Source organism: Myiozetetes cayanensis, unplaced genomic scaffold, assembly GCF_022539395.1.
Source record: "Myiozetetes cayanensis isolate MyiCay16 unplaced genomic scaffold, myiCay2020 scf1, whole genome shotgun sequence".
Lineage (NCBI taxonomy): Eukaryota > Metazoa > Chordata > Aves > Passeriformes > Tyrannidae > Myiozetetes > Myiozetetes cayanensis.
The window spans coordinates 97,589,997-97,616,698 of NW_026086604.1; the positions used below are offsets into that span (position 1 = coordinate 97,589,997).

The following is a 26,702-nucleotide window of genomic DNA, read 5'->3' on the forward strand; positions in this document are numbered from 1 at the left end:
AAAACAATACATTTGTTTCCTGAGATGGCTAAAAGTCACGTTTCAACTTCACGTTACACTGCAATTAACAAAAATCACTATGCACAAAACCACAGGTTAACTACAGCATACAAGCACATTTACAGAAGTCACCTAATTTCAATAGTACTATTTGTGTTAATGTGTACACCTTAACAAGAGTCCTAAAATATTCTTTATACATTACAAAACAAGGATTTACAAAACTTTTTTTTTTTTCCAAGTTACTTCATTCTAAAAATGTTGAAACATAAAAAAATACCACTTCCTAAAGTACTTTACAATAAAAGGCTAACAATCTGGCATGGAAGAGGTAAGTATATGGAAACCTGTTTTAACAGTCACAAATCAGTCGCTGGTGATTAAAGAACACTTTGTTCTTCAAAGCTGGTAGGCACTTCCACATAGCCAGAAATGTAAGGTTTCCTACCACTCCTTTTCCATCCCATACATAAAAATATCCAATGCAATAAAAAAAAAGTAGGATAAAAGGGTGGACGTATGATCAAATAAAAACATTATCTAAGGTCTTGATTACTGTTCATCTTGTGTAAGTGTTAAGATTTTGTCCCAAAGTTTTCCTGATAAGATGGAGTTATTTGGCCTTTAAAAGTGTTAGCTGAAATACCTCCCTTTTTTAGCAGTACATGTTGTTTGCTCACTGCTGTATTGCTGGTTTATGTCTGTAACAGAAACTGGCTCTAGGCCAGCCCATGGGTCCTCAAGCATTGAAGGTCTGTAATAGTTTTCCACATCATTAGACACTCTTTTCTCTCTGCCATGCGCTGTACCAAATGGAGTAGATGTCCTGGGTGATCCCTTTGGAAGAAAACCATCAGGTAAAGAAACATTCAATAGACTAATTCAAACTTAAAAAAAAAAACCAAAACAAAACGTTTCTTTCTACTGTAGTAGAGCTTTGAAGCTGATTATTAATGATCACTACCACGCCTCACTTGCATCTTCCTCAGAAAATATTAACTTTATTATTCTTTTAATTACAGGTGATGATTTACCAAAATAAGGAAAGAGCCCCACAACAGACTTCTCTGAAACACTTGTTCACGTCACTCTGGCACACAGATACAGAAAAGCTCCTCATGCTGGTTTTCATAAGCTGCCTAAGTCAACAACATGTCTAACAAAAGCTGAATAACAAAACAGGGAGTTACAGGCTGAGGAAGAGCTGAGAACATTAACAAGGGCAGAAGTCAGATATGAAGTACTTACAGATTGAATACGGTGTTGTATAATGCAAACAGCTACAAATGACCCAAAGAACTCATTTGAAAAAAAAAAACCACAACCACATTTCGACCAAAACAGTGTTCTGTGAGATTTGAGAGTAGATGATTTTATTTTATATACAATCTGAATGGTCATCAGTGATTAAGCAGATACTGACTTTTGCATGGAACTTTTGATTTATTTTTTTTTAAGATCAAGGATCACTACAATTGGTTGTGTAAAGCTGCTACAAGTCTGCAACTTAAAGAGAGGCTATGACATAAAGGAATGCCTATAACCATTTTCTCCTGTTACCATCATCCATTGTTCTTCTCTTCAGATTCACTTCCCTAAAAAGTGAGGTTTTGTCTAAAGCTGTATTGATTTAAATTAATTTTGTTTTTACCATAGTTATACGACCCATATTACAGGTACACAATGGTGTCCAAACATGCCCACTGCATTCTGTATTAGAACAACAGGACTCCTCGAGGCTGTATCAGACTTTGTAAAGCAGAGTAAAAGCACATGATTAAGGGCTGTTTCCCCTTCTTAACCCCCCCAACCCCTGACTTTTTGAATCAGCAGTGATGGTATTTGAATTTGACTAATAAGCCCTTACAGAATCTACATAAATAGATCACATGAAACAATTTCTGGGTAAAACTGAGAAATGGTGCCATACAGTGAAGCCCCTCGTATTTAGCCAGAAGAACAGATTTCACTCAAACAGCTTGAACCTATGTTCTGATCTATGTGCTGTGGTAGGAACATGTTAATTTGGTTCCAGCAAGACCTTTTCTAGAACTCCTAAAGCTTGATGACAGTGGATACATGACCAAATGTCGGAACATCCATGTCTTATTTACAGGCCACTTGTTTCTAATGATCTCTGTAGTTAGGTTATGTAGCTTAGACGATTATTTCAAAACAGAAGAATTACTTTATTGCATCAAACCCCACAAGGGTCAGAAAGAATCACCTCATACTACATCTAAAAAACTTTGTAAGGGACATGGAGTTTTCTAAAGTTGACATGCACTAGCAAAAGTGACATTTACGTTAAGCCCTCATATTTAGTAGTGAAGCAGGAGTACACAGGACATTCTGTCTGAAAAAAACCACAAAACTTGACCATCTCTAGAACACCACATTAAAGGAAGGTCCCATACCTTTGACATTGTATAACAGTTTGAATGTGGAGTTTATTTAATGCTGTGTCTAATCTGCAGAACACAAAGCTCAGCTGACATAATGATCTGCAGTATTCAGTGAAGGAACAAAATAATCCAATGGTAAGGCTCATTTGTATGAGTTTATTTAATAATATTAAACTTCACTAGAATAAGATGCAGGCCATCAGTAAAACTGACATTTTAGCATGTTTGAATTCTAGGGAATGTATTATTATGTAATACAAGGTTGACAGAGTTTAGTAAGTGTTAAATTTAAGCATGTAGATTATTTAAGTCTAGCATGCTAGTCAACATATGCTTTTTTCCCCCCTCTGTATTTTTTTAGGCCTGTGGAAAAGGAAAATTGCCCTACCTGTAGAAATTAAGCCATTCTGTACAAGAGGTACTGTTTGATGCCAAAGATACCATAAAAAAACTTTCTGTTTTGCTTTCACTGATGCCAACAGCCTTTTCTCACTTAACTTTCCTTGAAGAAACAGTCAATCTGTTCTCAATACTTTTTCTCCAGATAAAAAGTCTCTCTCTAGAGTAGAAAACATCTTTTGGTGCTACTCAGTAACACACTGCTTAGCTGAGTAACACTGCCTTGAAAATGGGGACTGTTACTCCCTTTATCAGCTTCACCTGATGTCATTATAGCTGCTGGCATACACATAAAACATGAAAATCACAAACCATACCATTTCATAAGGTTGAGATTTGGGGTTTTTTCCACTTTCTGTAATAAGTTTTGATCCACACTACTAACTAGGTACCACTACCAGCTAGTTCACTAATTCCTGCTGAGTGCAGAAAAGGAAACATTACCACTAAGTGAATTCTAAGAGGAGATACTCAAAAATTACAACAAAGAGAGAATCACAGAATGGTTTGGGTTGGAAGGGACCTTAAAGATCATCTAGTTCCAACCCTCCTCCAGGGGGCAGGTACACCTTCCACTAGTAGTCTGGGTTGCTCAAAGCCCCATCCAGACTGGCCTTGAACACTTCCAGGGATGGGGCATCCACAACTTCTCTGGGCAACCTGTTCCAGTGTCTCATCACCCTCACAGTAAAGAACTTCTTCCTAATACCCAATGTAAACCCATTCTTTCAGTTTAAAGCCATTCCTTCTTGTCCTGTCACTACAGGCCCTTGTTTAAGTCACTCATTTCAGGAAAAAACAAGCTATGTTTTTGTGTTTTCTGCTCATTTCAAAAAATGCAAGTCTGCAAGCACAAAATGAGCACAGAATGCCAATGACATGACGTCAACAGAACACTGAAGTAAACATAAACTGTCTTTTGGATTTTCCGATGAGATTTTAAAGGACCACTTAAGACTTCCTTCTCAAAAGTGACTGCAGCATCACAGATTTCAAAAGCACTGAAGTTCTCTTAACAACAGCACCTACAGAAGAGAAGGGGACAATATACATGGCTCACAAAGAAATCTGATGCTTAGAAAATGCAAAAAGGCCTTCTATCTGAATCTGTTCATGGCCTCACGGAGAGATTCTTGTCCACACCAAAGAAAATGGGGACTTGTGGTTTATGAGGCTCTCCCTCTGTGATTGCCTCCACTGCCCTCCCCGGAAAAAACAGCCCTTGTGGACGCTCATAAAAGCACACACAGACATTACTTCAGCCCTAGGCAGAGCTACAGACATACAATATCCTTTGAGTCTTTCAAAGCATCACCATCAGGCCAATGCTCCTAAACTACTCACAAAGTCTACGGAAGGAAAAGGGAGAAGGGAAAACGTTGTGACAAGCTGAGACTGGATTCAGACTTCTACCTTCTCTATGCTGGGTTTCTTACATCGTGAATGAGCCTATGGGACTGTTCCTGACAAGAAACAGTTCTGACTAAAACGAGAGACAAAAGGATTCCTGCATATTCTTCTGCTCAATCACTTTAAGGCAAGCTTTGAAAAAGCCACTTAATTGAACAGCCAAAGAGTGATCTTTTGAAGGGAAATTAGACACTGACTGCATAAACTGTCCCTCCAGAATCTGCAGCAGAAATGCCACATCCCGGGCCTTTTCCACAGGTACAGAGGTTAAGCCATGTATTGGCTTTCATACCAGGAGAGTCTTTGCTGTTGTGTTGAAGAATGTATATAAAGCTCATAATGACCCACTTCCACCAACTATGAGATTCCTGTAAGATAGTTAACTGCATCACTAAAAAGTAACAAAATAGTATTTCTGAAGGGAAATATGACAGTGCAGTGCAGGCACGCTAAGATTTTACTAATCTCTATTAAGATCTGACTTCACTATCACACTCTAATCCTCAAAGCGTCAGTAAGAGCACCTGAAAAATTTATCATTGCTTGCACTGCACTTGCCATTTGTCAGGCTTTTAAGGCTTCGCTAATAGTGCATAAAGCCAGTTACATACATAAAGTTGGCATCATCCCTCTGTGCATTGCCAGTCACATGCCACAACTAACCCACCCGGAAAAAAATCCAAACCCACAGAACCTGTTGGGAATGACTCTCAGGAAAGAGACGCTTTCAGTGTGCAATGGGAAGACTTCAAAATGACAGTCTATTATCCCAAGAGGTGCTCTCATTTCTGCTTATAGGAGCCTCAGCTTAATTCTCCATAATAAGCACTCCTGTTCTCTAGACGTGTCCCAGAAAGCTCTGGGTATGGACAGGATATGGACAGGGAACCTCCCATAATGTAAAAACACAGACAAAGTAAAAGCACGCAGTGCATCGAAGAAAACTGATCAAAGGGAGGCGTGTACAGGAAAAAGAGGCCTTTTCTGCAGTTTTGGGTGGTGCTTAATTCTCTCTTCTACCTTCACAGGCCAGAATGTGAAACATGAAAGCTGCACTTTCGTCAGCCCTTGTGTCTTCCAAACAGGCCAGGCCCGGGGCCCTCTTCCCTTTCCTCATCTCACAGCTGCCTGAGCTGTGCTTCCTCCGTCCTCTCTGCTGCGGGGGGGAGGGAACACTGATGTTTGCCCAGTGCGGTGCAAGTCCCGCTCTCCACTGAAAATCGTGCTGGAGCGGGTGGATGCTGCGCTCAGCGGGCTTTGTAGCGGCAGCAGCTCCCTTCCTCCCTCCCACCCCGTGTCCCTCTCCGCCCTGCCCCATACCTGGAAGTGCCTCTGGAAGCCCCCGGGCGAGCGCTTGTGCTGCGGCGGCAGGTGCGGGGGCGCCCCGGCCGGGGACGCGCCGCCGTAGGGGGCCGGGTACCGGGGGCTGCCGCTCTGCGACCTGCGCGGGGTCTGCGCCCCCGGCGAGGGGCTCCCAAAGCGCCCCTGGAAGCCGGGCCCGCGGGGCGAGAGGCCGCCGCCGTACGGGCCGGGCCGGGGCCCGTAGGGCGGCGTGTGGTGGGGGCTGCCGTAGCCCCGCGGCGAGGGCGGCAGGGGCCCTCCGCCGGACGGGGGGCTCCGGAAGGCGCCGCCGCCCGCGTAGGGAGGTGTGGGCGCGCGGAATCCCGGCCGGTACATGGCCGGGAATGCCCGGGAAGCGACGGGACACGGACGGCAGCGCCGGGAACGGGGCCTACGCAATGGCGGCGCCGCGCCCCGGCCTTTCCCTTCCCCGCGCCTTTTCCCCGCCAGGCGGCCCGAAGGTTCCGGCCTCCCAACGTTCCGGGCCGGGGAAGGCGAGGCGCCGTTCATCCCACCGGGAAGAGGGAAGAGTGGGAGTGCGGCTCGCGCAGCCTCGCGGAGCGACCTGTCACGCCGCCCCTGAGGAGTTCTGCGCGTTTTCCAGACGAAGAGGCGTAATCTGGAGTAAGGGAGTCTCAGGCGACGCGCAGCAGCCGCGCCTGGTAACTGAGGCGATGGAAGCCCCGGGTGCTGCGAGGGAACACCCGCGGCTCCGCAGCTGCTGCGAACATCAGCGTGAACTGCTGTGCAGCAAAGAGAGAGCTTACCTCTCGCTTCATGGCCCTTCAGATATGCTTACCTGTGCGCCTTTGTTCTTGCTGTCTTATAACACCTAATCCTGCACATCCTACGCGCGCTAGGGCAGTCCCGATTCACAAGCACATACAGGGACGCGTTTAAAGAGCACTGTAATGGAAAGGGTTTGCTTTGCAGTCAGCTCGAACCGCCAGCAATTCAGCGCAGTAGTAGTTCAGGCAAAGACTCCCTCACACAAACTCGTGGCAAAATGTTCTCTTGGAGGAGAGCCTCACATTTAGCAGCAATTTACCAGTGGTGATAACATTCCTGCTCTGTTCTCAGGTATATTAGTGCAAATCCTCAACGACTCTGTACAAAAAAAATAATAAAGGCTTTATTTATTTATTTATTTATTTCCATCAGCACTACTTGGTTTTAGGATATTGCAACATATGAAAATTAAAGAGGGCTCTCAGAACAGCACAGAACACAGGTTAACCATTAAAATAAGCAGAATGTTTCTATGCTTTAATATACTAGTCTTGCTTTTGTTTGGCTTTAAACAGTCGTTTGGGGTTTGCATTGGGTTGACACTTTTTTCAATGGCAAGAACTAACTTTATATTCTTAGTGAACTCAGCTTTCCACTAAGTCATAAAATTTTCCTGTGCAAAATGAGACAATATCCTTGTAATCCTAAAAGGAAAAAAGACTAAATCTGCTCACTTTAATGTTTTACTAATCCTTTGGTCTAGAAGACCAATTTTCTATCTGTTACTATGGTGCACACAAGGAATGCCATGTTTACACAAGACAGCTTATCAACATAAGTTACAAATTTGTCTGATTGGTCTCATTCCAAAAAAAGACAGCTTCATTTAATTTAAACCCTTTTCACACCAAGCAAATGCAGAAATACATAGTGTTATGTACATGTTGAGTTATAATGGATAATTTCGCTGATTAATTTCCTCTTGTTGACAAATCCAAATTACTTCTAGGATTTTAAGCATCCATGTCATTCTTTGCATTATGCATAGCATGTCCAGTCAACAAACCTGTAATGTAGAAGATTTTCTGTGTTCTTCCTCAGAATTCTGTCATGCAACATTTCTTAAGCCTGTGCTATTCATTAATGCTCGTGTTCAAGCTGTCAGAAGTTTCAGCTACTTTTGAGATGCAACTGTTGTCTTATCGTCACATCATATTTCCTATAAATCAATGCTGAAACCGTGTGCAGGCTTTTCTAATGCTGTTACAGAGCAAGAAGACATTATGGTGTTCCTATAACAAGCAAAGTTTCCCATAACTGCTGTTCTGCTCTGACCTAAAATAGGACTAAACAGTCAGAGTGTACTTCACTCAGGGATTAATTGCTTTAAGGTCAATTCAAGCTAACGCTTCCACAGCCGTACCCACCTGAAGATACAGCTTACAATGTAAGTAATATTGCACCTTCAGTGAAGAACTGAGATGAAGGATCCACCTGGTGCCAGTGAGCGGCTATAATGGCATCCAGCGTGGCTGCCTACCTTGGTAAGTGCGGAAAACCTTTCGGGGGGTGGCGGGGGAGGGGAGCAGGCATTTTACTTTTTATTTCTTCTTGTCAATGTCGCGTGTCACAGTTTGTACGCCGAACTGGAAGTACAACTTCCAAAGCAGCAGGATGCCTGCTGCAAACATCTGCAAGGCGCCTTTCCACTTTGTGAAGTCCAGCCGGGAACGCTTTAGCGCTTTAGAGAGGATGAGAACCGTCCCGCCGCTGCAGTGGAAGAGGGAACACGTCAGCTGGGACGGGGACGAGACGGGAACCACGCGCGCCCCCCCGGCCCCGCACACTTTAAGGCTGCTCCGGGTGCGAGATGGGATGGGATGGGATGGGATGGGAAGGGGGCGGTGGCAGCAGCGCCTGCGCCGAGGCGGTCGGTGGTGTCTCCAGTGGCGAAGATGCTGCGCGCCGCGCTGGGAAGAGGGAGCGGGCATCGCGGCGGGCTCTGGAGGAGCCTGTGCTCCGCAGCTGCCGGCGGCAGCGCCAGAGCCCCGAGCGCCGCCTCCGCCTCCCTTGGCAGCGGCGGCGGGGCTCGGAGCGGAGGCGCTTCCCCGGCAGGTACCCGTGCTGTGCTGTTCCGTGCTGCGCCGCGCCCTCCTCCTCCTCCTCCTCCTCAGCCTCCCCTCTCTCGCCGCGTTGAGCCCCCCTGCCCGTGTAATCTGCCCATGGCTCTGGAGCAGTGCGGCTGGGGCGGGGGTCGGAGCTGCTTCGCTTTGTGGCGGGGGCGGGCGGGGCGGACGCGGGACACCTGCGGGGACGGGCGGCGGACGGGGGCACTCGGCAACCGCGCTGGTGGCCAGCGTAGCAGCCCCTGTGGCCTCGGGAGTTCCCTGCGGGTGTCCCAGCGGGGCTCCCGGCGGGATCACCGCGGCCGGACTTTGCCCGCGGCCGTGAGCGCTGCCGGAGGGTCCGGAGCTCTGGTGGCACGGAGCGCGTCAGCTCTCGGGGCAGCCTCGGCTCGTGGAGGCGGGGGAAATCCCAGATGGACGGTTTAAGGCCTTTTTTTTTTTTTCCCCAAATGTTACGAAAGTCTGACTTCATACAGTTGTGCCTTTTTTTTTTTCTTTGGTTTTCATGAAGGAAAATAAACCTAAGCTGCAACGAAGTAATACTTCTCTAGCTTCACGTTTCTGTATTGTTTAGTGACATAAAAAAAAATTGTAACGATAGCGTTGGTGGCATTAGAGTCAAGTTTGCAGTTCTGTCTCCCACGATGAAAGTACCAACTGTGTGCGTGGGAACGTACCCATGGATCGTGAATTAATCCACGGTAGTGATGGACTTGATTATAACTTACTGCATGGATAAAGGAAAAAATGTTGTTTGTGAAGTCAAAATAGAGACAACAGACCCGAGGAGCCACGTCCTCTGGAATTGAATGTAATTACAATGAGATCTGTTAATTTGCATTGATGCAAAAATGCATTAATTGGCTATCCTGTTGGTGCTCCCTTCTGTCACTTAAAAGCATAAAGGAAATCTTTTGGCAATATGACATGAAAATTAACTTCTGTTCTCTGTTTGTTCCTTACTCATACTGTTAGGTTAGGCCAACTTTGGGACAGCTTGCTGAGCTTAACTAAAGAGTGTAAATAATATTGAGAATGACTGGGTCATTTTATTCTTCATCAAAGTTATTTATAAAAGATACATATGATAGTCCAATTCACAGTAAATTCAAGCATCACAGAAATTGAGAGTTTACATAAAGGATATAGTTAGAGCAGGGAGAGTGGATTTTTTTTTCAGTCATCAGGTTACTGCAATAATTAAAAGCAAAAATACAAGAGAAAATGTGAGTTCACGTTTTTAGAAAATTTAGACTATTGAACCAGGATTTAAAAAAAAAAACCTCTGAGGGGTACATGCCCACTTTGGAAGCTAACGATGAAAGGAAAAAAATGCCAACAATTAACCAAAAAAAACCCCAGGAGGTGTTTCTAGCTAATACTGATCAATTCTGATTTCTTGTGTCTGTTTGTGATATTGTTTTGTTTCTTTATGTGCCTACAATAGATAGCATTCCTGTACTCAGGATCAGAACTGCGCTTCTCTGATAGTCAAAACACTTTCTATTGTAATTGTTTCAGCAAATTAGTGACTTGCTGTAGTGCTGTAGTGTAAATCTATATATTTTCTTTGTAAGCATTTGTGCTCTTCTAGTCTGAAGAAACTGACAGGTCTATTATTTTCTTCAGATTTTCCAAAGGAAACTTTTAATCTCTCCTGTTTCTTGCATTTCTTCATTATTGTGGACATCTGTTATTTATTGGCATTAAAAAAAAAAATCACAATGGTCTATTTGTCTCCAAGGCAACAGTTTTGCTCTCCTATTCTGTTCCAACTACGGAAGAGTCTTAATCCCTGAATGATGTGTTAGATGATGCCATAATGTGAGTGATATGATAATTAGTAAGGGTTCATCAGTTTTAGTTATGCAAAATACATAATTACAGCCTAATCTTAGTGCTTTATAGGCTTCTTTGAGAAATATCTTTATGGATTCCTGCAACTCAGCTACGCGTAGTGAACCTAAATACTGGCTCAGGATGAGAATGGGTGAGCCATTAAGTTACAAAGTGCAATTCTAAAAGGCATGGAAAGAATAGAGGAAGGTGGCCTTGGTGTTTTGTTTGTTTTTTTTTTTTAACTGAAATTTTATGTATTTTTAGTTTTGGGGAGCTGTGCTCTTCAGTAAAGCTGTTTACATATTTTCAGGAAACAGAGTAATGTCACTGTGAAGCAAATCGTGTAACCTGGTTTGATAAGGCTGAGGTTCTACTTGAGGGCTGGTGGCATTTACCTGGCACAACTGTTTTCCAACACCTGGAACTCACGGAGGTGTGCAGCACTGAAGAGAGGTGGCAGCCTGAGGTTTTCCAAAAGGCCATTCCTAGATAAGCATGTTTTCACGATACTGCTTGGTCTGCATATTGTATTAAAATCCAAACCTCGTAAACTTGTTTAACAGAAATCTCCCTGGAGTAATCAGTAATAATGGAGGAAAATTTCGTGAAGACGAGCAGTGGGATGCAAGTGTACTCATTGAGAGCAGTACAGTTAGTGAAAATATTTTAACAGAAGCCTTGAATACCCAGTGCCGTGGTGTTTTGTGTTTGTTTGTTTGTTTGTTTGTTGTTTGTTGTTGTTGGTTTGATTCACAGAATATGTGGAGTTGGAAGGGAACCTATAAGGGTTATTGTATCCAAACCTTATCCCTGCATAGGACTGTCCCCAAGAGTCATGCCATGTGCCTGAGAGTGTCATCCAAATGCTTCTTGCACTCTGTCAGGCTTGGTTCTGTGACCCATTGCCCTGTAGAGCCTGTTCCAGTGCCCAACCACCCTCTGGGTGGTGGAAGAATCTCTTTCTAGTATCCAACCTAAACCTTCCCTGACACAGCTGTAGGCCATCCCCTCAGATCCTGTCCTTGGTCGCCACAGGGAAGAGATCTACCATGGCTCTTCCCCTCCCAAGGAAGCTGTAGACAGCAATGTCTCCCCTCAATCTTTTCTTCTCCAGGCTGAACAGACAAGTGACCTCAGCTGCTACCCCCTCCCCTCCCCCCCCTCCTCCTCCCCTCCCCTCCCCTCCCTCCCCTCCCTTCCCCTCCTCCTCCCCTCCCTCCCCTCCCTCCCTGTATTTTACATCTTTCTTTTACTTAGACATGCATCCAAAAGATATGCTTACCACAAGTTAGTACGTGTAATTTTTGTGGTGTTACTGGCTAGGTGCATTATTTTATTTCATTTGTGTGTGTGATGTGAGACCACCTTCCAATAGTAATGAAATTACCATCCACACAGGGTGATGAAGTATTTGTGTCCCCTGCCTGCAGTTGAAGACACTGAGTGAGAAGAAGAAAGAATAGTTGGCCAATCTGTGGTCTAGACTGAGAGATTGCCTGCTCTGTCTGTGATGTTTATTGCCATTGCTGCTGTTTCTTAGAGCTGGTCATGTTGGAAGGGGTGAGGTAAAGGAGCTGCCATTGAAAGTTAGAGTACTTTCTTGGCTGATATGTTTGGACTTAAGTTTTGTAACCTTTTTTTTTTTTTTTTTTTTTTTTTGTGTGTGATTCAAGTGGATGGGTCTACACAGGTCAAAACACTTTGAGAGGATACTGTACTTCACATGGTTCTGCTACTCATTACTCTTAGTTTGTGTCATTCTAATGTTCCTTGCTAATGCTTTTATTTTATATTTCTTCAGATTAACCTTTAAAAGCTGTTTGAGTGTTTGTGAAGGGCACATAAAAGAAATATTTCTGAGAAGTAGCTTTATTGTAGAATTGCTAGGTGGTTAGAGTATGTTCTGAAATGTCACCATAAGGTTTTTCCAACCTTGAAAGGCTTTACTAATGTAATATCCTTCTAATAATCAATTTGTTCAGAAAACTTTATTATCCTGTATTTTGGGAGGGAGGTGAGGGGGCAGTGTCATAAAAACAGTGTTTCAGACAACCAGTAAGAAACACTCCTGAATTTTATTTTATTGTTTTTTAAGATAAAAGTCACTGTTTTCTGTTTCTTGTCAGGTGCTAATAATGTAAAGCCATTGGATGGTGTGAAAATTCTTGATTTAACAAGGTTTGTGTTTTGTCTGTAATTTGGAACAGTGTGTCTAGGTGCAAATATTATGTTTGAAAAAACTAAGGAAACAGTATTTCTTTAATGTTACAGGGTGCTTGCAGGACCCTTTGCCACAATGAATTTGGGAGATCTGGGGGCTGAAGTTATCAAAGTGGAAAAACCAGGTAAGATTTCTATTTGTCCATTTTAGATATAATAAGAATGTGAGCTAGCTTAACAAATAGTTGCTTACGTGTTTTAAGTAATATACGAATGAAAATGCAACATGAAAACTTTTGAAAATATTTAGATAGACAATACTATGTTTATTTCTTGATGGTGTGCTTTTGGTGACATTTTGTGAATGGTATTGTGCTAAGTAATAGCTGTTTTAAGTTTAAGGAATGTTTTTATCCTGGTACTCTTTCTGTCATGTTAGAGAACTGGTTATGAGTAGGTTTGGTTTGCTTATACATGTATGATCTATTTGCTTTAAGCTTAACATTGTGCTACATATAAGTGTGTTTTGGTCAGAAATAGTCTATGTCTATATTTAGAAATGAGGTGAGAAGGTTGAAGTTGTAAGGTCAGGTGGCTTTTTTTAGATATTAATATACAAAACAATACTGAGTCATCACTTACTAAGGGCTTTATTGCCCTGCTCAAAACTAAATTGATTTTGTTTGAATTGTTTGGACTTTACTTTGATTTTAAATTGAGATTGTGAATGCTTATGAGTATGGTGGGGTGTCTTTTGTAACATGGTAAGAAGGTTAAAACAGGGTTTTAAGTGTAGAGTTTAACATGCAAAATTCGCAAACACACAAATCCTTCCAGCAATTAGTTACATAATAGTTATGGAAAAGGTGGTTTGCCCATTTGAGAATTCAAAATCTTCATCTCAATTTCCTCTGAGCAAAAGTGTGGTAGATAATTTAAAATAGGAATACATTTGACTACTCGGGATTAGATTACTGATAAAATGACAGGTACTTTAATTTTGGAAACAGAAACTCGACCTTATATTTTCATGGTAGTGTTACAAGGAAGAAAGGTAGTAGGAACATTTAAATAGATATGTTGTTTCTTGGCGCTGCTTTTGTGTAATAATATACAGATCTAGTGGGCTTGGCAAGTATTTTGACTGGTAGAATACAAGGTGACCTGGCATGCTATATCAACTGTCTCCTGAGAAAAATTTTAATATTCTGGTACACTTTCAGGTTGTTAATTAAACATTAGCTTGTTGGAGAAATTTTTCTTTGTAATCATGCAAAGTGGAGATGAGAGTTCACTGTAAAAGGGAAATTTCTGAATTTGAATGAAAATCTTCGTGCTGGTGCTGGAAGTGTCAGATTAACCATCTTTGATTGTGTATTTCTAGATGCAGAAACTTCTGTAGCTCTTTTCTGATTGAACTCTGTGTAATTTGTTTCTATTTTCTGTAAGGCAGGATTTCTGGAAGAGCTGGAGCTGGGGCATTGCACTAGCTATAGCAAGTGCTTCTTTTTGTTTCTGCAGCATGAAGCTTAATCAGTTGTAGTCTATCAGTGGTATCTTGGTGTGGTGTCTAGAATGTTTCAGGAATAGCTTATTGACCATGTGCACTGTGTGACTTGGTCCAGGCAAGAGATTCTACTAAATTCTTCCACACTGCCTAAAAGAATGGCATTGGAGCTCTGCTTTAAGTTAAAACAAACAAACCACCAAAAGAAACCCAACTCCTCTCTCCCTGCCACTCCCTACCCCCCAAGAAACCCCAACAACCAAACCAGCAACACACGAATAAAAAAACAACCAAAAAACCTGCAAATACACTGGTGGTGTGTGGCTGTATTAGTATTTTAAAGACTAAGTGTAATCCCAGCACTAGCAAACACTTTGTTCACTTTGATTAGTTACATTTACTTTTAGGTGGCTTTTGATATAAATAACTGAAAATACTTATTTTAAACTAATATTTGTCCTGCCTGCTAGATGAAGTTTAGGTAATTTAAATGGGATGTTGGAGGAAAGCTTTTTATTCTTTTTATTTGTTGGCAGTGTGATATTGGAAAACTGTGAATCTGTGCTGATATTTCTTTCAGGAGCTGGTGATGATACAAGAGCCTGGGGTCCACCTTTTGCTGGGAAAGAAAGTATTTACTTTCTCAGTGTCAATAGAAATAAAAAGGTAAATGGAGGGTGGAATTGAACATTAGACTAAGTTTTCTGTAACTACAACTGAATATATAAAACTTCTTAGTTGGATTCTTAACATTATGTAATGGAGCGAGAGATACATTGGCTTTAAGTTATGATGAATAAATTTGAGGAGAATAAACAAGAATGCTTTTGAACAAAGGGGGCTGCAAATCTCTGGTATGGTGCTGTGGGCAGCTGAGGCAAATTCAAAAAGCAAAAGTGCTCCTTCCAGTCTTCAGTTGCTGGTGCAATTTGACTGAAAATGAAACCTGCTGACAATAAGGGTTATTTTAATTGAATGATCCTTTTTTTCAGGTGCGTCAGCTGGCACCTGGAGCTGAAGGAGTGCTGGCATTATACCACAGTGAGGTTGGCTAAAGGTAGCTTGTGAAACTTCAGAATTAACATGAAGTTTCATGACATACCTGAATTGTGTAATGGCTTGTTGCCATTGAAACAAATGTTTCTGGTGTCCCTATGTGTATTTGCAGTTGTAAGTCTTGTGCAAACATAGGGTGAAGAGGCTGCATATGGTGCAGCTCCCAGCTGCACATCTGTCAGACTTGTTTTAGACCTTGTCTGATCCAGTGGTTAGACAGTTCAGCTTACTCTACAGAGAGAATTTTTTTTTTTTTTTGTAGAAGGAGGTGGGGTATATGTTACAATTTACTTATCCAAATTAGTGTGAATTTGACTGTTGGTTATGTTTAGAAGAGGCTTATGATCACCAGAAGGGCTTTCGCATAAATTACTGTTGTTTTTTTTTTTTAATCCCCAGAGTATAGCTATCAACATGAAGAATTCAAAAGGAGTAAAACTAATCAGAGAGGTAGGTTTTGACAGCGTGCATAGTGTGCCTATTTTGTGTTGTTGTTATCCCGAGTAATAAAGATTAAACTCTGCATTTCAGATATAAATTTGATGTCCAATAATTAATAAATGTATGTACACAGTTGATTTGGTAAATGACAGTATATAGCCTCTGTGCTTTTGAATTCAATGTTCAGTGTAACTTCTAATTATTTTTAGATCTAAAATTTGCACAAAAATGTCATCAAATGAAATATTGACAGGAAATGGTCTAATAGCCTATTGCTTTCTTCTTACTGCTACTGTATTTGATCTTGCTGCACTACTTCATTAGAAAGATTCAAGATGGACTGATCTTATGATGTCAGCGAGCAGTTGAGAATGAGGAGATACTGTGCTCCAGTATTTGAAGTTTTTTGAATGTTACAGTATATTCATGACTTCAGTAGCTGTATATCTTTCTGAGAAATATCGTCCTGTAGGTCAAACTTAGTATTTGTTTCTTTTTCAGTATTTGACTTCAGGGTCTTTTAAGGGTGATCCATTTTTTCTACTTAAAAATTAATAAAAGCATCATATTTCCCATTCTGTGAAACTTGTGCTTTGTCATCCCTTTATTATTTGTTGAGGAATATAAGACCTGCTGCTTGCTAGTGCTGTGTTTTAAGCCCTGCAGTACCAACAGCTGCCTTCTGTTACTGTTTGTTTCAGTGTCAGTTCCAATCACTTTTTCACAGTGAGACTGTATGTGTCATGCCATAAGTGGAATTTATCTGGTAGCATTTTCTCTTGGGAATATTGCATGAAATGGAAATAGATTAAGTTTTCTGATACTTGTGACTTATTAGCTATGTAAAAGGTACTTCATATGGAAATCTTTGGAGTTTATAAGTCAAGGATCCTGGAATGCCTTTTCTTTTTGCAGAACAGAACCATTCATTGTTGATTTCTTAAAAAGTTGTATGTTTATCTTCTAAAAAATTTAGAAACAGGAACTGTCATTAGGTATAATTTTTCATGGTATAACACAGACCTCTTTTTGGATAAACTAGTCATATTCTAAGTAAGGGTTATGAAAATTGTTCCTGTCTCATAAGAAGACTAATTAATTGTTTGGCCTTTACGAATGGTGAAAGAAAAGCTACTTTATGCAGTGTCCACTGATTACAGATGTGTGGGCTGGAGGTGTTCGAAGAGGTCAAGGTAGCTGGGCCATGAGTCAGGATGAGCTGGGGGGGAAAAAACAGCATCATCTGTTAAATATTTACCCCACTAACTGTGAAAATGAGATTTCCAGTGACAGATTAATCTCTTATAGTTTGTATCCTTTAATAAAACTGCTTTAATCATCACAATAGATTTCTGTTCCTTAAATCAATGTCTTCCCTATCTGTGATACAGCAACAGTGTGAACTGATGAGGCATTATTTAAATGTCACTCTACTTGTGGAGTTGTCCATCATTCTACTTGATTTAGAGTGATATATTTTGAAAGCACTTGGTGCAGAGGTCTTAACATTATGCATCTCAAATGGAACTTCTGTTTGGAGTTTTGTTTAAAAGTATGTGTAAAGAGAAAGTTACCTATCAGGCTTTTGTTTCCAGTTGCCTCCTGCTATATCAGGACAGATGTGTATAGAATTGAGATTGTTCAGTATTGTATTTATTACTACAAAAAGTAGTGTTCATGTCTGTGAAGTAACTGATGACAAGCAGAAATTCAAGTTTGTGACACTGATTCCTCATCCATAAATATAAATTTTGTCTGAGCCTAAACACTACAAAGAAATGTAAGAAGGTTATAATTTTTTTTTATTAAGAAAGATAGCATGGTTAGAATAGATTGTGTTTCCCTCTCTCAGAAATTTTACATAGGTAGATGAGGGCGTATCTCAGTCTAGAATTGTGTTAAAAACAGGACTGGTGAGTCTTCAGTTGTATGACACAGCACAGACTTGATAATTCAGTCAGTAACATCAAGTGAGCTGAAGAAATCTGTTATCAGGAGTCCTTGCTGGCTTTCATCCTTTGACACAGCACTACAAAATATTTTTGCAAGGGTCTGTTCTTTCATACATGATTAGGTGATTTCCACAAAATTATTCTTGGGTCTTCTTTTCTGTTTCTTTTTTTCTGTGTCACTTGTAGCCCTGTTTTTCTTTCTAATGTTTTTGGCTTACTGTTTACTGCCTTCCAAATATTTGTATGTCTTCCTGAATGAAAATAACTTTTTTTTCTCTTCAGTGATGGTATGTATACTAGCCCCATACTTTGGCATCCTTTTGTAGTAATATGGCTCAGTATCTCTTTAGAACATTATTCAAGAATTATTGTCAGAAGCTCAGTTTAAGAACCTTGAGGATACTTTTCTCCTGTGTATTTAGCCTTAACTAATTAACTTATCTATTCATGAAGACGTGGGAGAATTTAATTGGCTGGGAGGTAATGGCATTTCTTCTCTTCCACTACTTTTAGCTGATGGGTCAATGCATCTGATACATGCTCTCTTACTTGATAAAGCAAACTATTAAAAGAAATACATATATATATGCACACACAAAAAAATGTGTATGTATATATATTTACTTATGTGTATGCACATTCTCCTCTGTGGAGTTCTTGTGAAAACAAAAACACACCCCCCACCAAAAAAACCCTCCAAACAATGAACCAAAAAACAAAACCCAACAAAAACCCAAAGAAAACTTCCCAAACATATGTATAGTTTATTTAATCAAATTAGTAACATCATTACTTGTTATTAAATATAATGACTACTTTGGCATGAATGATGCTAGTTTTTATTTCCTGAGGCATAGATGTTGAGCATATCAATTCCTATCTGGAACAGATAGTATTCCAACTCAGGTCTGTGTTGTAGTACTCTGTTAGATGATGTTAAAATACAAATGATATAAATAAAGGGCATAAAATGTGACATTTCAGTTGACAATGGACATAAACCCTATTGAGACTGAAAATTCCTTTGAGTTTTAAGAACACACATTTTGTTTGAATCAGAGCCTGAATCCATTTTCCACAATGGCAGAACGGTGGGTTCAGTGAGCACCAAAAGAAGTACCATACATTGATTGCTGCCTTTATGCATTAAAGTCTGTTTCCAAGTGCCACGAAAACTTTAGCTGTGGAGCTGATGCAGCACTTGTAGGATGTCTTGAAAATTCATTTCTCTGAGAGTATGTACCCTGCTAAACTGGGCCCTCATTGTATCCTCACTTAGCACTGTTGTCATCCCATGCATGTTACCAAGTCCCGAGGTATGGTGCTCATCCTGTTACAGTACTGTGTGTCATGCTCTCTTCCTCAGTGGCTTGTAGGAGATGATGGTTCTTCAGTATGAGATGGACAACAACTTTCAAACCATCTTAACCCTTACGATCACTATAATCTGCATACATTATAAAATCCTGGTGAAAGCAATACACAGTTTGTAACCAGTTTTGCCTCTTGAATGAATTAGGCTAAGGCTGTAGCATTACCATAAAAAGTATTTACATGTGAACTGTGATGGATTTAAATGGAAAATAAAACCTCCTTAACTTTATTTTTCATAAAGGCATACTATTAAAACCTAACAGCTTGTCCCAGTTGTATTTCCCTAATTAAGGATCTGTTTCTTATTTCACTATGGCCCAGCAGGTCCTCGACATAGCCACTTTAAAAATACTTAATAACATATTTTAAAATGCAGCTTTGCCATGTGCCACATGTAGTTATTGTAAATGTTATTAATGTCTCTTCTGTGCATCAAATTAAACCATTTATAAGTTGAGTGCTGCCTTGTCTGAATAAGAATCAGTTTCTTCTGTCTTTCTTGTTAAATATTTGCAGACTTGGCAAATAAGACTTCTTTGGTCTTAAATTCAGCTGAACAGCCGACATGCGAAAACAAAAGTGCATGTGATTGCTGTTGTGATGACACTAATTTATAGAAGCTGGTCTAATTGTAATCAATGATTTGAAAATGAAAACCAGTTAAAATTATTTCTAAGGTAGGAAAGAAGTGAAGGATGAAGATACCTTCTTTCTACCCCCTTTTTCTCAAGGTAAGTGCAAGTATATAGGTGAAGATTGTTCTGTAAACTGTTGTGAAGCTGTAGGAAATTGATGTGATAATATTATCTCAGTGTGTAATATCAAGGTTTTGTCTAATCACTTAAGGATTTTGACAGTCTTCCTTTTAGATATGCGGCATCTCTAATATGTAATTTGCAGAAATGCAGAGTCTAACAGGCAAAAAAAATCTCTAGACTTGTAAGTTCTCTCTTATTAGAAAGACTGGAGCCATTTTGATTAGTGAGTTTTTAAAATGTAAGTTACACAATACATACAAATGTATTGAACTTTTGGAAGCTAATTAATAAATCTTACTCATCCTTTTCTTTTCTGAAGCTTGCAGCAGCATCTGATGTTTTTGTGGAAAACTACATCCCTGGGAAACTGGCTGAAATGGGTTTAGGTTATGAAGACATTAAAAATATTGCACCTCACATAGTGTACTGTTCAATAACAGGTATTTTTTTTTTTCAATTATGTTCAATTATTTTCAATTGTGTTCATTATTTCCTTTATTCCAGGCAAAGTGTTATAAAAAGTCATATGATTACTTAGAATTATGTTATTTTGATGTCAGTTAGGATAAATTAAAAGATAGTGAGTTTGTTCAAATCAAAAACAGGTATAGAAAAACTGGGAGGCAGCAACCATGTCAACAGCTTACAAGTGGTTCAGTGTCGTTACCATGCCACCCTCACATGTTCCTATTGATTTTGAAGGAGATGGGATTGGCTCCTTGGAGTTTGCTTTGAACTGGTTGAAAACTCAGATTTTTTTTTTTTTTTCCCCCCTCCCGGAAGTTCTGCTGAATCTGTTTACATATTGCAGGTTTTAAATCTGGTAATCTCGGTGTTCCTTACTGCCCCAAAGTATCTCTCTCTTCAGAATTGTGCAGTTACATGTTCATGGAAGCTTTATGTGATTTGCTACAATCTACTGCCTGGTAACTGAAATGGTAGAAGAGTTGTAGGTACTTTAAAAGCTGGGAAGAATGAAAAGAAAATAGACACATGAATATCAGGAACTGCCTATATCTAAAAATAATTTTAAGTCTGTAAAAACACTTAAAAAACTTCAGCAAAATCCAACCCCAAAAATCTTTTAAGTACTAGAAATAAAGTTCTTATATTACAATGAAATTGATTTAAAAGAGAAGTAACAGATATATTTAGATTTTTTTTAGATGAGTTAAAGTCTTAGTTACGAGTCTGTTATGCCTCTGAATTTCTGAAGAATAAATGGCTTTGGCTTTTTAGTTACTAGATATGGATGTAATTTAATCAAAATTCAAATAGGTTTTTAGTCTCTTGTGACATACTTATCATGTTTGTGTGGCAAATGTCTGAAGATTATATGCAGGGCTTGCTGAGAATCTTTGTTTAAATACATATTTAGATTGATCAATGACTAGTTGCCACAATGTCTTTCACATTTGTTTGTGCATATAATCACACAACTGGAATTTACCACGTGATTTTTGCCTTTTTTTAGGCAAGTTTTTTTGTTTGCTTGTTTGTTTGGGTTTTTTTTAGTTGTTGTACCCATAATGATGAAAAACAATAAAACTTACATCCAAGTGACAGTTTATGTGAGGTAGCTTGGCCTTTGTCTTGGTTCTGGCCAGGACAGGATTAAGTTTTGCAGTAGCCAAGAGGAGGCATGGCTAGGACACAGATGTTATTTTATTCCACTTCAGGTCATATCCAGGGGATGGGGAAGGAGATCCCTTATGGTTAAGTAAGTGTGGTGGAGGGGCCGAGCCGGGTAGTGCTGGTTCTCTCTGTTATTGATATTATAGCTGTTACTGTTCTTTTTATCTCATTACTGTTTCCAGTAAATTGTTCTTATCTCAGCCCCCAGTCTTTACTTTCTGTGCCTTCAGTTCTCCTCTCCATCCCACTGCTGGGGAGAGGGAGGGAGGATGGGAGTGAGAGAGCAGCCCATGGTTTGGAGTGTTTCGGTGGGAACACTAAACCGGGGAATACTGTTCTTAAACCGCAACATCCCTTCATTGTGTGTCAGATGCTCCAGTCTCTTAATCACCTCTGTGACTCTGTGCTAAACTTGCCTCATTAAGTCCACAACTGCCCTGTACTGGGGAACCCAGAGCTACACACAGTACTACAGGTGTGGCCTCACCAGCACTGAGAAGAGGGGAAGGATGTCCTCCCTTGATCTGCTCATGATATTCTTCTTAATGCATCACAAAATACTGTTGTCCTCCTCTGCTAAAAGGATGCATACCTTTAGAAGCTCTTTTTAAGTGCTCCCCAACTTTCTCAACTGAGGGTAAGTCTTCCTAGATGCAGACTTTCCCTCTAGTCTCAGGGATCTAGAACACCGAGAGCCATCTTTTTTGGTAAATCCTGAGCCAAAAAAAGCGTTGAATACATCTGCCACCTTCATGTCTTTTGTCTGTTCTGCAGTAGGTCCGTATCTTCCCTAGTCTCCTTTCTGCTGCTGATTTACTTGCAGAATCATTTCTTGTTGCTTCTTATGTCTTCTACCAAATTCAACTTCAGGTCAGCCTGGGCTTTTCTAACCATATACTTGTATGACCACACCTCTGTACTTCTAAGTCACTTGCCCCTGCTTCCACCTCTTGCAAAACAAGTTGAACAAAGATCATATAATCTCGCTGTTTAGAGCTTTGTATAATGCATAACTTTCAGTTTTGTTATACGTAATGGAAAACATTAAAAAATGCATCAATAAAGATTATTTTTTATTTATTCGTGGACTGTGATAACTTGAGATTGAAGGTGTCTGGGAGGTAAGAGCTAAGTGATGTTTGTCAGGCATCTGTAAAGCAACTTAGGATCTTAAATTATGGTTGTTTAAGTCTTGAAGTGGCTTTGTATATTAGGGAGTGTTTCAACTGTTCAGAGCTTAAGAATAGTGGTGATAAGGTAGACTGTCTATAGGTAAGAATCAGGGATGGCTAGCAAGACAAACATCTTGGTCAGAGTCTATTATAGATCACCCAACCAGGATGAAGAGGCAGATGAACTATTCTGTAAGTGGCTGGCTGATACTTCGTGATCACTAGCCTTTTTTCTTATGGGAGACTTAAACTTGCTGGATGTCTCTTGGAAACTCAACACAGCAGAGGGGAGGCAGTCTAGGAGGTTCGTGGAGTGTGTGGAAGATAAAACGTCCTGGCACAGCTGGTGAGTAGCAGGGGTGGTGCCCCCCTAGACCTGCTGTTTATAAACAGAGAAGGGCAGGTGGGAGATGTGGTGGTTTGAGGCTGTCTTGGACACAGCAACCACAAAATGACAGTTTTCAATTCTTAGTGGGGTAAGGAAGGAGGTCAGCAAAACCTCTCTCGTGGACTTCCAGAAGGCAGATTTTATCCTGTCCAGGACACTGGTTTGGAGAGTCCTTTGGGAAACAACCCTTAGTAACAAAGGGGCCCGGGAAGGCTGGACATACTTTAAGAGGGAAATCATAAAGGTGCAGGAGCAGGCTGTCCCTATGTCTTTAAGCTGTTGAGAAAGAAGACTATCCTAGTTGAACAGGGAGCTTTTGCTGAAACTCAGAGAAAAAAAAGAGAGGGGTCGTTCCCTACCCCTTTGCAAGAAGGGGTAGGGAACTCAGGAAGAGTACATGAATGTTGTTAGGTTGTGTAGAAAGAAAATTAGAAAGGTGAAAGCTCAACTAGAATTTAATCTGGCCACTGCTGTGAAAGAAAATAAAAAATGTTTTTATAAATACATTAACAACAAAAAGAGGAAAATCTCCAACCTTTATTGGATGTGAAGGGGAACATTGTAACCAAGGATGAGGAAAAGGCTGAGGTATTTAATGCCTTCTTTGCCTCAGTCTTTACAGAAAGACCAGTTATCTACCTGATCTGGTAGACAGGGACAGGGAGCAGAATCTATCCCCTGCAGTCCAGGAGGAATTAGTTAAGTGACCTGCTGTGACACTTAGACACTCACAGTCCATGTGGCTGGATGGGACTCACCCCAGGGTACTGAGGGAGTTGGCAGAATAGCTCAGCAAGACGCTCTCCAACATTTGTCACCAGTCCTGGCAAACTGGGGAGGTTCCAGATTGCTAGAAGTTGGCCAGTGTGATGCTTATCCACAAGAAAGTCCAGAAGGAGGATCTGGGGAACTACAGGCCTGTCAGCCTGACCTCAGTGCCCGGGAAAATTATGGAACAGGTTATCTTGAGTGTGATTACACTGCATGTACAGGACAAATGGGATCAGGCCTAGTCAGCATGAGTTTAGGAAAGGTAGGTCCTGCTTGACCAACCTGATCTCTGTTTATGTCCAGGTGACCCACTTAGTAGATGAGAAAGGCAGTGGAGGGACCTGGACTTCAGTAAAGCCTTTGATACTGTCTCCTATGGCATTCTCATGGAGAAGCTGGCGGCCCTGACTTGGACAGGTGCACTCTTTACTGGGTGTAAAAACTGGCTGGATGGCCAGGCCTTGGGAGTGCTGGTGAATGGTGCTAAATCCAGCCGGTATCTGGCAACTAGTGGTGTCCCCCAGGGATCAGTATTGGGGCCAGTCCTGTTTATTATCTTTATTGATAATTTGGACAAGGAGATTGAGGGCACCCTCAGTAAATTTGAAGATGGCACTAAGTTGGGCAGGCGTGTTGATTTGCTGTAGGGTAGAAAAGCTCAGCAGAGGGTTCTGGACAGGCTGGATCGATGGGCCGAGTCCAGGTATATGAGGTCCAGTAAGGCCAAGTGCTGGGCTCTGTAGTTAAATCACAACAACCACATGCAGTGCTACAGACTGGAGGCAGAGTAGCTGGAAAATGGCCCAGTGGAAAAGAACCTGGGGTGCTGGTCGACAGCTGTCTGACCATGAGCCAGCAGTGTGCCCAGGTGGCCAAGAAGGCCAGTGGCACCTTGGCTTGTATCAAAAATAGTAATTGTCCCTGTATAGTTGGCACTGGCTGGTTCAGCACCTGCTGGTTGCATTTTGTGTTTGTTGTTATGATAGTAGCCATTACCCTGTTACAGTTCGGTTTGTTGCCAGATCCTTGAAGTGGTTCAGATGTTGAAGGAGTGCACTACTGGTGATACTGTTCTTGTGTGTTCTGCTGTGTAGGAATTTCTATTTTGTGCTGCTGCATGTGCTTGATGTGAGCCAGATTGGGCTGGGCTCTCTTTGAAGTAAATTGCCTTGGTCATGAGGTCATGAGTGGTTCATATGTGCCATCTGTAATAGAACAACTTGTATATATTTCATACGTACTCCATAACCTCCCTTCTGGATGGTAGGTAAAATATCATAGAGATGTCACTAGCTTACTTTTCATTTACTATGTCCTTTGTACTTCTTGGTTTAATTTACAGTATCACCATGAAATTTAGTCTAATCAATTCCAATTCTAATACTGTATGGTTCCTTCTGTTCTCCCTTTCTCTTCAGTTCTGATGGCCTACAAACTGGTATTTCTATTCTTTTCAGCCTCCCACCTACATGACCTCTCTGTGCCCTCTTCTTGGTCTGTACCTGCCTTTTGCTAGCCATGGTTGCCCAGCTTGGCCAGTTCAAACTCTTCCCTTCACTAGTTCAGTTCCTCATCAAAGATCCATTTCCCTTACCTCCTTTGGCTTTGTATTTTCCTACCAACTTCCCGTCACAGCTAACTGTGCTCTCCAGTCCTTCAGGAACTTCATTCTAACCTTTTTTTCCATTTCTCCTTTTCTATATAGCAGTTCTAATAGCAATGGAGTAGGAGGAATACTCTCTTTCTGGGCTTGTTTTTGGGTGCTATCATCATGCACAACAGGTGTGAGCAGTTAGTAGAAAGGAAAACTGGGCTGGAGCATGCTCAGTTGGTCCGTGGTGAAAGCAGAACAGAGTGCTGGCTTGTGTGGTATGATGGAAGCAATGCTCTTCTTTAACTGTACTGTTGGAGATTTTAGCCCTGTAGTACTAACAAATATTTCTTTGGAGAGTGAAATATGTATGGAGGTGAGTGGTTCAGCTGAATAGGCACATATTGTAGCATAATGTAAAATCTGTAATATCAGAATATAAAATATATCGTGCTCCTTAGAAGAGATGTTACTTTATAACTTAAATAGAATTGAACCATTTTTCTTAAATACAGAAATGATGTTTGTGCAGAGTTGCCTTTCTAAATTTTGGACTATTGCAAATTTTTTGTGATAGTAAAATTAAATACAGTGTAATTATTTCTGAAAACCCAGAATCATATGTAGGTGAAGAGTTTAGGCATTGGAATGCCAGATGTTGTCTCTTTTATGGTGTTTTGGACATCGTAATTAGCAAACTGAGTTTCTTATCCAAACAGCTCTGATTGAGTGTATTCAGATCTGCAATGACTGCTGCAGGGTTTTGAGGATTTCCGGGATATTTCCCAATGTTCCTGCTCCTTTGAGTGCACTTGAGCTCCAAATTGCCTGTTCTCACTCACAAGTTGGCTTGCTGATGAGAATAATCTTAGAACTAGTTTAAATATAATGTATTTTGACAGTTCTGTGGTTGAGATTGGTTTAAGGTCTGGAAAATTGGATGGTTAAATTAAATCAGATCACAAGGGAGTGACCGTATCTGTATGATCTGTGTAATGCTCTCACTGAGAAAGACATCAGTTTATTCCTGAACAGGAGGGGGCACTGTTTAAAAGGACAACATTGTTTTCAAATCAACACACTTTTTTTTTTTTTTCTTAAAGTCTCTGAAAGTAATATGTTCTCAAAGAATTTCAGAGTTTGCTTTCAAATGATGAAAGCTACTCCTCTCAGGTTCTCTACCTTTGCTCTGCTAATCTGAGTGTATTGTGATTACTCTTCTCTTGTGTACAGGTTTTGCCAAAGATAGTGTTTCTCTTTTTTTTTTTTCCTCCTCCTCCTTTTCTAGGCAGTAATACTTTGTATCATATTCAGACTGCTTTGTATGTTGCTCGTGCTATTATGAAATCTTGTTTCAGTGTTTTACATAATTTTATTTCTTAGAATATAGATGTGATTCTTAAGTTTTCTGCCTTTTAAGAAATTCTACTCCTGTAAAGACATTTTGGTGTCTTTATGCATTAAAAAAAATTGAATTTAGAATCAAAGAATGGGTATGGTTGGAAGGGACCACAGTGGGTCATCTGGTCCAACTTTCCTACTCAAGCAGGGTCATCCCAGAGCACATTGCACAGGATTGCATCCAGACAGTTCTTGAGTATCTCCAGTGAGGGAGACTCTGCAATCCCTCTCAGCAGTCTCTTCCAGT

The 26,702-nt window shown here is 40.8% G+C and overlaps 2 protein-coding genes across 4 annotated transcripts in view; one reads left to right on the plus strand and one right to left on the minus strand.

Annotated features, from left to right (window-relative positions):
* Positions 1-215: 215 nt before the first annotated feature.
* MPLKIP (M-phase specific PLK1 interacting protein) lies at positions 216-5,950 on the minus strand. Its single transcript, XM_050330470.1, has 2 exons — positions 5,535-5,950; positions 216-837 (listed from the first exon to the last, which is right to left on the minus strand). The coding sequence occupies exons 1-2, from the start codon at positions 5,889-5,891 to the stop codon at positions 634-636; spliced, it is 561 nt and encodes a 186-aa protein (XP_050186427.1). The 5' UTR covers positions 5,892-5,950; the 3' UTR covers positions 216-633.
* A 2,288-nt stretch (positions 5,951-8,238) lies between these two features.
* Positions 8,239-26,702, plus strand: part of SUGCT (succinyl-CoA:glutarate-CoA transferase) — a 316,929-nt gene continuing 298,465 nt past the window's right edge. For all 3 annotated transcript variants that reach the window (XM_050330259.1, XM_050330267.1, XM_050330276.1), the window contains exons 1-6: positions 8,239-8,399; positions 12,376-12,427; positions 12,521-12,594; positions 14,497-14,582; positions 15,372-15,422; positions 19,817-19,937. In XM_050330259.1, coding sequence (XP_050186216.1) covers positions 8,240-8,399; positions 12,376-12,427; positions 12,521-12,594; positions 14,497-14,582; positions 15,372-15,422; positions 19,817-19,937 — 544 coding nt within the window. In that variant the 5' untranslated portion in view covers position 8,239. The remainder of the gene's footprint in view (positions 8,400-12,375; positions 12,428-12,520; positions 12,595-14,496; positions 14,583-15,371; positions 15,423-19,816; positions 19,938-26,702) is intronic.

Bases quoted from the DNA above. Each gene is read 5' to 3' on its own strand.
- MPLKIP (XM_050330470.1), bottom strand. From the start codon at position 5,891: ATGTACCGGCCGGGATTCCGCGCGCCCACACCTCCCTACGCGGGCGGC. The intron at 838-5,534 runs GTATGGGGCAGG...TTTCTTCCAAAG, and splicing joins GCTTCCAGAGGCACTTCCAG to GGATCACCCAGGACATCTAC.